The sequence below is a fragment of the Brassica oleracea genome, chromosome C5, assembly GCF_000695525.1.
Source record: "Brassica oleracea var. oleracea cultivar TO1000 chromosome C5, BOL, whole genome shotgun sequence".
Taxonomy (NCBI): Eukaryota; Viridiplantae; Streptophyta; class Magnoliopsida; order Brassicales; family Brassicaceae; genus Brassica; species Brassica oleracea.
Window position 1 is genome coordinate 12,905,737 of NC_027752.1, and position 10,704 is coordinate 12,916,440.

Genomic DNA, 10,704 nt, shown 5'->3' on the forward strand with positions numbered 1-10,704 from the left:
TATTTGAGAGTTTCCTTAAGATGATCATACATACGCGGCATTGAGTTTAGTAACAGGATAGCTTGAACTTCTTCTGAGACATCCACGTTTGAGTTACTTAGGTCTGCTACTAACTTTAGAAAATCATCAACGTTTGCATCTATGCCCTTAGAATCGTTCATCTTGAACGTGTAGAACTTATGTTGCAAGTAGATATGATTCGGCAAAGAGGTTTCTGTGTACAGCGTGTTTAATGCGGTCCACATTGCAGCAGCGTTTTCACAATGGCTGATCTTCCGTAGAACTTGGTTACCTACGTTGACGATGATGAGGTCTTTAGCCTTCTCCGACTTTCCAAGTTTATCAGGGTTGATCTTTGAGCTTGAATCTGTAGTTCCATCTCCTGTGACCTTCGTATCTCCTTATGCTTCCTCTTTAGGCGGATCCAACAGAAGGACTCATCAGTTAGGATGTCCTTTAGCCCCAGGACTCCAAAGTGAGCCATCATACGAACTTTCCACAACGAGAAATCTCCGGTTCTGTCGAACCTATCAATTTCGATCCTCGTTTTCCCCATCCCTTAAGCACATGCAATCTAACCTGGATTGCTCTGATACCACTTGTTAGGATATTAATCCAACCTTGTGCTTATGGAACTCAACGATCAATTTGATAACAAACTCTGTTCTTGGTTTTATTAACTTTAAAGGTTTCTTTAGAACACAATATAGATCACAAGACAACTCTTATGCAAAGCCTAACTTGTTCTTTCTATCTATTGTATTCTCTTTGTATCGGATGATCCTAAAAGCTATGACTTCCTCCCTATTTATAGTCCCCAGACTTTCCTATTACCAATTGCCTTAGCAGTTTAGTTTAACCGACATGATAACGTGAAAAAGAAAACTAACGTCTTTCCTTTATTGTGCAGGTATAGCTTATTGGGCTGAGATTGAGTTTGGCCCATCTTCCCACACTAACAAACAAAGAATGTTACAAACAAGACTAATATGAAGAGTGAATTTTGTGCTAGGTTCTTGGAGTTGAAGTGCCATCTCAATGCTATTCGTTTATCTCACAGCGACCATATTTTCCATGAAATACCGATAAACTCATAATGGCCAGCTTCTAAACAAGAGCCTCTAGTTCTTCTAACAATTCGATTTCGAACTTCCAATCATCCCTTCACGAATGGTAAAAGAAGTTTCAGTAGAATTGAACATTATGAAAACACAACGTGATATAAAATAAAGTGGCATAAAATAAATAAATAAAATAAAGTGGCATATGGTATTGAATAGTGTCGGGCGCTGATTAACGGATCATGTTTGTTTTTGTTTCCAATTACACGGATTGGGTCAAATCTAGTTACAGTTTAGTTACTGGGCCGAGATTGTCCGAATAATAATTATGAGAACCAACTTAAAATTTAATCGGCCTAATAATAATTTGAGAGCCCAACTAATTTTACGCAAAAAATATGGCGAGTGGATGTAGTAAACGATGAATCATTCCACAAGTTTCCAAATCCTTAGAGCTTAGAAGAAACCAGAGTAGTTTATTATTGTTATTATTATTATAAATATAACCCTTTTATTCACCGATAATAATAGTTACAAAGCATTGATGGGCTTGTCCCTTTGTCCTTTCCTACATGTGACCGAGTAAATAAACCATTCATGTACCATTTTTTTCTTTTGTCGGCATAGCAAAGCAGAATTTTTACGAAGGAAACATGTCAATAACACCTCCATTTCTTTTCTTTTTAATCCAACGTTAAATACCATAACTTTCATTCCTCGGTAAAGAATGATCCACTAGAGTCGTCCATCATCGCAAAAGGCATGTTCTCTGACGGCTTCCAATGACGTTTTCTTTGGTTTATAAACCAATTGTTAATCTGTTTCTGGTCTAAACCCGTTGCATCAGCTAAAGCTATCTTATCCCCTTCCTGTACACATTCACATGATATTCTATCACCACCACTAATTAAATATATAATTGTAATTATGGTTAGTGTGTTTATGGCTTACAGTAGGGTAAGGCCACTTATAATGAACATTCCACCAATCAAGAAGAGCTTGTCTTGCTTCTTTTGGTAGCTTTCCTTTCTTTTTCTTCTTTGAAAACTCCAGCTTTAAAGAACTTATACGGCTCCCGAATTTACGCAGCAGTCTGTCCTTGAGATCACGATCTTCGCATATTTGTTTCCCGTCCTGTAATATCTCATCGCCTCCATTCAGTTCCTCGTCGGATGAAACTGCACCATCTTCCGCACATGCAAAATTGACAGTCAAATCAGTAGCTTTTATGCCGTTAGAATGAAGTGAAACATATATCACATGCACGTCGATATTAATGGTTAGAAAAAGTTAGTAGAAAACAGAAGGAAAACCACGAACATGGAATCAAATAAAAATAATAACTCTACAGTTAGAGAGCTGGCTTCTCGGCTAAAACGGCTCAATAAGCAGAGAGGGCAAAACTGGTAAAGAAGAGAGAACTTCGAGGGTGCACACGATTGTTGAGTGCAGCATTCAAAACAAAGCCGCCGCAGTGAATAGTTACCTCCATTGTCATTGTGTCAGTAGAGAGGACTAATAGTCTTGTCTCCATGAGGACACATCCCCCACACTTGCCCTACTTTATCATCCAATTCAAAGATGACATGTGTACATACTTAATACATGTTCTGTGAACCCCCTAAATTTACGCTTTCACCTCACATTTATGTCCTCTCCACACAACACCCCAACACCCAAACTTCATTTTCACTTTTTTTCTCACTCTCTCTCTTTTTAATAAGTTAGAACATTTTATATTTACATGCCCCAACGACTCTACTGACCCACTTACCCAGAGAGCTTCCTGACATCAAACTCCACCCCAAAAGATGATTCAAGAAACATTACCTGATTTCATAATAGTTTTGACTGTGTGACAGAACAATTGCGTCCGAGAAAGCAACCGTAGTTACTACCGAATTAAAAGAGTTCACTTTCAGTCAGTCATGCACTAACAAAATAGTGGACTAACCTAATATTACTACATACACACAATACTAGAGAAATTATATATTAAAACAAGTAATCCGCAAAAGATGAGCATTCTGCTTGTAACCCTCACTAAAGATTAATATCCAAGTTTGCGCATAGAAAATAAGTAAAAGATTTAATAATTGAACACATTACAGTCCAAAAATCTTTTCCAAAGAAGGGTAAGGCATGCACTAGGTTATGCATAACTAGTTGAAAGTAAACTGTAACATACCTACGAAGTCATCTAATGAAATTTACTATAGAGGGCTATGTCATATTATATACACAGAGAAACCATTGAAAGCAAAGCCTCAAGGCTCATATTGTATACACATACATGTGGATGAGGTTAATAGTTAAATGACAGAAAGCTAGTTTGGAATTTATTACATTTTCAGCTATGCATTAACTGCTGAAAAAATAGGGTTTGACCAAAGAAGGGGTAACATGCATATAAGTAGACACGTGCAAGTAGCGTGCCTCGGAGAGACATAACACGACCCACCAAGGGAACAACGCAGCCACAGGAAATGTCGACCACTACTTACTAATATGCAAAAGAGTTGAGAAAGGCAGAAAAGCATGTTAGATTCAGATTTATTACGACCATGTAACTTAAAATTAATTGATAATTAGTGAATTTGTTATAATCTTTTATACTCCCTATGTTCCTGAAAATAAGATTTTCTAAAGTATACACGCTAATTAAGAATTTAATAAATGTTTATAATTTAATTTATTTTTTAATTTATTATACACTTTTCAATAACTTTCCACCAATGAAATTTAATCAATTCAAATATTCTCAATTAATATTCTTCAAAAATATAAAAAAGTATCTTAACAATATAAAAAATCTATCTTTGTGGAATAAGGAAAAAATCTAAAACATCTTACTTTCAAGAACGGAGGTAGTATATTAATTAATGTCCCTTAAAATTCCCGATGTAGGATATATATCCCTAATATCCCTCCTCGAGATGACGGCTTTTATGGACCAGAAATCTCAGAACATTAAGACAGTTATACTCGGTCGAGCGAGTCAATTACGATCTTTATATCCGATCGGATATGGTTATATTAATTAGGGGTTTATGGTATTTAGGATTTCGACTCTGATACCATGTTAGATTCGGATTTATTATGCACTTTCAACTTAAAAACAATTGGTAATTAATGGATTTGACATAAACTTTTATATTTATTTAATGTCCCTTAGAATTCCAAAATATAGTCACATTCTTATAGATGATTTGATTGGGGTGTAGAGAACCCTATCTCCTTTTTCTACTTTAGTAAATCTTTAACCAAATCAAAAACAAAATCTTATGAGAGAAAGGTAAGGTGGGGTAAATGGTGGGAGATCACTAGCGGAATACACGGGAGTCCATGTGACTCTGAACCTTTAACTTTAAAGCTTATCATGCAGAATGCTCCTCTTTTCTGATCATTGCAATATTCTACTCTTCTAGATCATATATGCAAAACATCTACAATCTTGCATGCAAGATTAGTAATGATAGTAATCCAAATATAAGGGAAATATCGACCCCAATAAAAGCCAACAAGACACCATCCTCTCCATCAAGCTAAACGATCACTATATAAGCTAACAAAAAAGAATATGAAACTTTGTTCCAGCTAATCCAGAGAAAGGACGAGACAACATGAACATGTTACCTAAAAGTTTGTACTAGTTGTGTAACCACACCAGCTCAAAATCGCTTATAGTCCAAAAGCGGAGAAATAATAAATCTAATTTAAATCAGCTTCCGGGAACTGAGTTGTTGTATTACTAATCTAGATTAACATGAGAGATCTTATCAAAGAAACTAGTACATCACATCTAAACCAAACCAAATATTTTTTAGTTTATGATCCATTCAGGTGCCACAAAACTGGGTTTTTCAAGAAGAAAGAAAAAAGAAGGTTAAACTCACAACTAGTTAAAAAAAAGAGAGAGATCAGATCGTTGAAAAGGCAAGATGTACTTTGAACAATTTTTAAAATAATTAATCACCAACATTCGCCCACCATTGACAACCTGCAGTGATCTATTTATCAACCTTTTCCAGATGATTCTCTACGCAATCTCTGATTAATTAATAAAAATACGTTGAAATGTTAAGTATCAGCAGCTTTTTCCACAATAAACAATAAAACCCAAGTACAAGTTAAGCTGCATTAGAGATCTACCACATGAGGAAAACCCTGCAAAGCTGGAAAAGTTCGCTTGATTTCTTTACAGCTAGTTCGTTCAGGTGGAGTTTCAAACTAAGTTTTCGATTAAAAAAAAGATATCCAATACATTATCAGTAATTCCAGTAATGGATCTTTTAATTTGTTAATGGCCACAAAAACGTATTCTGCTATAACTAAGAACCCTAGAACACATCAAGCAAACGCACAAAAAAATGCACTTCTCTAAAGCGTTTCATTCGTATATTAACATAAACCTAAAACACATTGAACTGAGCAACTTAGTCACATGTTAGTAGTATAAGTCCAACAAGACGCCAAACCCACGACATGCAGATAAGACCAGACACTTGGCAATGTTACCACTTCCGATGATCAACAAAAATCTACATGGGGTTTTTGGAACTTGAACTAGACAGAGTCAATGGTATATCAAGGAGTTTCTTGAGAACAAATTAGAGAAAATAAGAGAGAGGAGAGACAAGGAGATCGATAGGAGAAACTATTTTAGCAAGTGTCAAACATTTAAGAAGATTGCTATATCTGTTTATATTATTATTTGAGAAATCATTAGTCCAATTATATTGTTACAAAAAAATTTATTTAATTATATATGGTACGAATTCAGAATAAATCACTAGTCCAATCAATATTATTATTAAAAAGAATTATATATATATATTTAAAATATTTATCTATATACTATTATTTGAGAAATGATTTTTTGCAATCTAGCTCTCACGTTTAAAAGTTAAAGTGGTTAAAATCGTTGTTACCTTTAATAAATAGTTATATTTTAATTAATTAATCAGTATATATAATATTTATCATATCAATCGGTTACAAAAATACTAATTTGTTTTAGAATCTTAATAATGGTTATTTTAACAATGAAATTCATTACAATGATAACTTTGAGTAAATACTCGCTACTCAATTTATAAGAATTTAAAATCAGGATTATTTCACAAGTTTTCCGTGTATAGTATAAAGAATATTTTATCTTACCTACAAAAAAACTAACCCAAGGAAAAAGATCACATGATCACGTTACTCGGATTGACTAACAAATAAATAATTAAGTGTATTAAATATATAACTAACCATAAATCTATTATAACAATATAATTATTATTACCTATTTTCATTCATAAAAAAAAAAATTACAAAATAGTAAGACGACTCTGTAAAATTAAATTTATGAAATAGTAAGATAAATATGTGTATATTTATCGAGTAAACCAAGAAAATTTATCATTATCTCAATTTGTTTTTCTTTTTATGTCTTACTTCTAAATTATCATAAATTTTTATTTCTTAATTTACAGTTTACTTGATTTATTTTTATTTTAGTTTTTTTTTTTGATAAACAAATTAATTTTTTGTTGTTTCATTTATGTTGCTGGTTTTAAAAGAGAATATTTGCCTTCTTACTTTACTTCATTGAGTGAGATGATTAATATGTAGTCCATTCTTATGGTCTTTTAGATTCCAATGATGTTTAAAATAATACAAAAAGAGAAACAAAAAATTAGAGAAATGATTAGAAAATAAATCATTAATGCATAAACTAATAAATATACAAAAGATATATAAACAAAATTTAGTGAAAATATATCAAATTAGTTTTTAATCCAATAAAAAAAATAAAAATATTCATATAATACATCTAAACCAAAATAGTAAATAATATATAAGCAACAAAATGAAAATTAACTAAAATATTAAAAATTATTGAAGCATGGCAAATAATAAATATAATATAAGTAGAATCTAAGAAAATACAAAGGTAATGTTTTCAATTTATTGTTTTTGTTTTTTTCTCATGATTTTAAAAATCTAAATTATTGATAATATATATGTTTATTCGTTTTTGTTATTTGTTGATATTTTATGAGTTGTGACTGTTTATAATGATTTCAATATCACTAGAGTTCAGTTCAATCCACAAGTATAATAAGTGTTGTATTATAAATCCAAGTTTTCTAATTTTTTTATTACTATAAAAATATTTTAATCTAAATCTACACTCCAAAAATAAAATATGAAATAAAAAACTAAAATTTATTAGGTATATAGAGTCCGGACAAAGAGCTAACCATCATCTAGTATATATATATATATATATATAAACTTGTGTTGAGAAACCTAAGGAGTCTCTCAACCAATGCGAATGGCCTATAGTTCTCCAGTCCAGTGTATTCATTAAGAATAGTAGGAGTTTATGTGGTAAATGTTTTTCCTTCTGAAGGCACATAAATATGGTGAAAATATTGTTATCCTTATACTCAGGGCCTACTTCTACTAATTCAAAAGTTATTTGTGACTGAGTGATCATAAAAAAGTGTTTTTATAATAAAATAGTTGGTTATCCAGTAAGAGAAAAATACAGTAAACAAAGTTTTAATCATAATCTAAACGAGAGGTTAAGCAAAATAAGCTCGTGAAAACTAACAAAAAAATATTGGTAACTAAAAGGTCATGACTAGGTTTTCTGTCGATGGGTTTTCACGGGAAAAGCAACTAGTTGGAAAAAAAATATACTAAAATTTCAGTACGCAACAAGACTCTGAAACGTCAAAATCAGAATCTCTACCGCAAAAGTTTAAGATCATTTTTCTTTCTGACATGGAAAGAAAAGAAAAAAGGGTATAAAGTTTTAAAAATGTATGATTTCAACAAAGATGAACAAGAAATAAAAGAGTTAGGAAAGCCCACCTCGTATGGCTACATATTAAATTAAAACTGAGATAATTGCTTCCAATGCAATTAGACACTAAACCACGAACTATGAAGCAGTCCAAAGACACAAACACACAAAACATAAAGGAAAGTGGCTGTGGAGATAAAATATGTGACTCAGCTACTCAAAAATCTCCTACAAAACTTAGGGTTTTATTTTATTTTCTACTATTTTGTACTCTCACTTCAAGACCTAGGGTTCTTGAAATCATTAAGCTCCCAATCATATGAATCAAAATTATGGAAACCAGCTATATATCCTTCTTGGTTAAAGAGGTAAATTAGTATAACGAGTATATCCCGGAAAGCAGTATAAATCTCACACAACACAGAAACATCACTGAGAGACTAATTCACCAAATAAAAAAACTGAACCAGAGAGACATACCCGAAAGTCCTCTGTCAGACTCAACACCAGTGCATAGGTTCCGAAGCTGCGTCTCGATTTTGTTCAAGAAGGTCGTAGCCTCATCAAACGGCCTTGCGAGATCCGACTTGTATTTCACCAATATATCGCAATACGTTTCCTGGAATCTCACCAACCCATAGATTTATCTAAGTAAAAAAAACAAAATCCAAAAAAAAATCGAGAGAGAGTGTGAGAGAGATAGAGACCATGAATTCGTCAAGTTCAGGATCAGCTCCGAAGCAAGAAGACGACGGGACAACGTTTTGCTTATGCACATGGCTCTCCCGTTGAATCTCCTCCAGTAGACACGCTATCTCCGGCGGCGCTCCGACCTGCTTACAGTTATAAAAAAAATTAAAGAATATTATTACCAAACATATGGTTTTGTTTCTCCTTTGTCTTAACCATAAAATTATAAGAAAACAATTGATAACGATAAAAACAGTTTTGAATCCTCTCAATCTTAAACGTGATTTTTTTTCTCGATGAAAGAAAGAAGCAGCCTAGAATTCTGAAGTGATGCATTCAAGAACGATGAAGATGCTCAAAGTTCTTGAAGAGGTAATAAAACTACAAAAGTCATCCTTATGAGCACAAAAAAATCAAAAGGCAAAACATACAGAACGCAAAATCGCATGAACAGTGAACAAGCGAGTAATAAAATCACCTTCTGGCAATCGATGTAAGCCTGGAGTAACCGAGGATACAAAGGATGAGAAGCGATCTTCCCCTTGATGATACCGAGAGAGACTTTATCATCGTTTCTTGGGATCTCAGGAGCGATCGACGCAGCCTCAGACGACAAAGCGGAGGCGGCTGCTGAGAGTAGCTCGTCGGATCCGAATACATCAGAGACACGATTGTCTCCAGCGGAGGAGCAAAGCAAGGTTTGGTAATCAGAAGGAAACATGAGATTATCAGGAGACATCATAAGCACTGCCTTATCTGAGTAATCACCGTCGGTTGGATGAAAACCGTACATTCCATCCATCGCCGGTACGAACTAACGTCTTCTTTCGAGGTTCTTTTCTCTGTAGAACAACGAAATAATCGATGAAGAACTGAATGAAACCTTTGGTTTAGCAAAATTTGCGATTTTAGTACAATAATATTTTGATGGTAGTGTTGTTTTTGTGCAAGGAAGAGAGAGAGAAAGAAGGTGAAGGATTGGAGGACGCAGGGATCATATTTTCTTTTGGCAAAAAAATAAACAAATAAATAAAAGGTAATGAAAAAAATAATGAAACTGTAAATTACGAGAAAGGACAATAAGCAGCTTTAGCTATAGGGCTCAAGCTTGAGGCTTCTTCATCTATAGCTTGAGAGTTGAGATAAGGCCTTCCCAACTTATCTGTTAATTTTTGTACATAAGGTTACGAATTATGCCAAGCCATCATTTGCACCATCAGGAAATTTGAACATGTTTTGGTTTTCAGTTGAATGTGATGAGAATGTTGACGTTTTAGCTATTTCTCAACGGTTAGAAAAAAGTCAACAGAAACAGAATAAGATCAATTGATATGTTGAAATGATTTAGTTTGTGGTTAAGTCTTGGTTTAATCGCATCACCTCCAATGTAGGACATTTTCTTTGTACGGAAAACCGGGTCTCGAGAAGCGTATGTTCATTCCTGGACAAGAATAAGACCCTGTGGATAACTGTTCCTCTTTTGCTGTAATTAGAATTAAATTAGCATCTACGTCGTACACATTTAGACTAGTTAATTCTGAGTAAAGCAAGCTTGTGGATAAATCCAAGATAAAATAAACGAGGGTCTAGCCGTCTAGGCATAGGAGCTGCAAAATCAGTCGTCTTAGCAGATTTGAAATCTTTTGGGCTCATATTCTGATATATATTGCTTGACACGTTATGGTTAGACACTGAATGTGATTTATGATCCATGCCAAGTGATGATGTTGATATACATACATAAAAATTTTGAATATGCATAACGTCAATTCCAATAAAACACCAAAATTTCAGATGTAATTTTATCTCTAATGAGACAGCAAAAATGACACAATCCTACGTGTTGTGTTGTGTTATGTAAATAGTGCTACAGAAAATTTCATATACTACTATTTACCATAATTTACCATATTAAATATTAATAAATAATACAATTATTACTTATTATTTAATTATAGATAGAATGGTACTATTAATTAATTTTAAATTATAGTAGATATTAAACTTCTATTTTATTTATATTTTAATTAATAATATAACTAAATGAATATTATCAATTGTATAAAATTTTAATTTCAACTAATATTTTATATAAAATAAATTAATTAATATACAAATTAACTAAAGAAAAATATCATTTAAAATGAA

General features: G+C 32.8%; 1 protein-coding gene across 2 annotated transcripts; it reads right to left on the bottom strand.

Annotated features, from left to right (window-relative positions):
• Positions 1-1,533: 1,533 nt before the first annotated feature.
• Positions 1,534-9,560, bottom strand: LOC106343883 (homeobox protein knotted-1-like 6). 2 transcript variants are annotated; one of them, XM_013783231.1, is made up of 5 exons: positions 9,035-9,560; positions 8,574-8,699; positions 8,347-8,485; positions 2,013-2,248; positions 1,534-1,930 (listed from the first exon to the last, which is right to left on the bottom strand). In XM_013783231.1, exons 1-5 carry the CDS (start codon positions 9,356-9,358, stop codon positions 1,772-1,774), a joined length of 984 nt encoding a protein of 327 aa, XP_013638685.1. In that variant the 5' UTR covers positions 9,359-9,560; the 3' UTR covers positions 1,534-1,771. The 2 variants fall into 2 exon arrangements, with proteins under 2 accessions (XP_013638685.1, XP_013638686.1); XM_013783232.1 differs by having other exon boundaries at positions 1,574-1,930; positions 2,013-2,239.
• Between the last annotated feature and the right edge of the window lie 1,144 nt (positions 9,561-10,704).

What these genes read in the sequence shown, in the direction of transcription:
- LOC106343883 (XM_013783231.1), bottom strand. Translation starts at nt 9,358, where the DNA reads ATGGATGGAATGTACGGTTTTCATCCAACCGACGGTGATTACTCAGAT. An exon ending in CTGAACTTGACGAATTCATG is followed by an intron (nt 8,486 to 8,573) that starts GTCTCTATCTCT and finishes GTGAGATTCCAG; the next exon opens with GAAACGTATTGCGATATATT. An exon ending in GTCTGACAGAGGACTTTCGG is followed by an intron (nt 2,249 to 8,346) that starts GTATGTCTCTCT and finishes CATGTGCGGAAG; the next exon opens with ATGGTGCAGTTTCATCCGAC.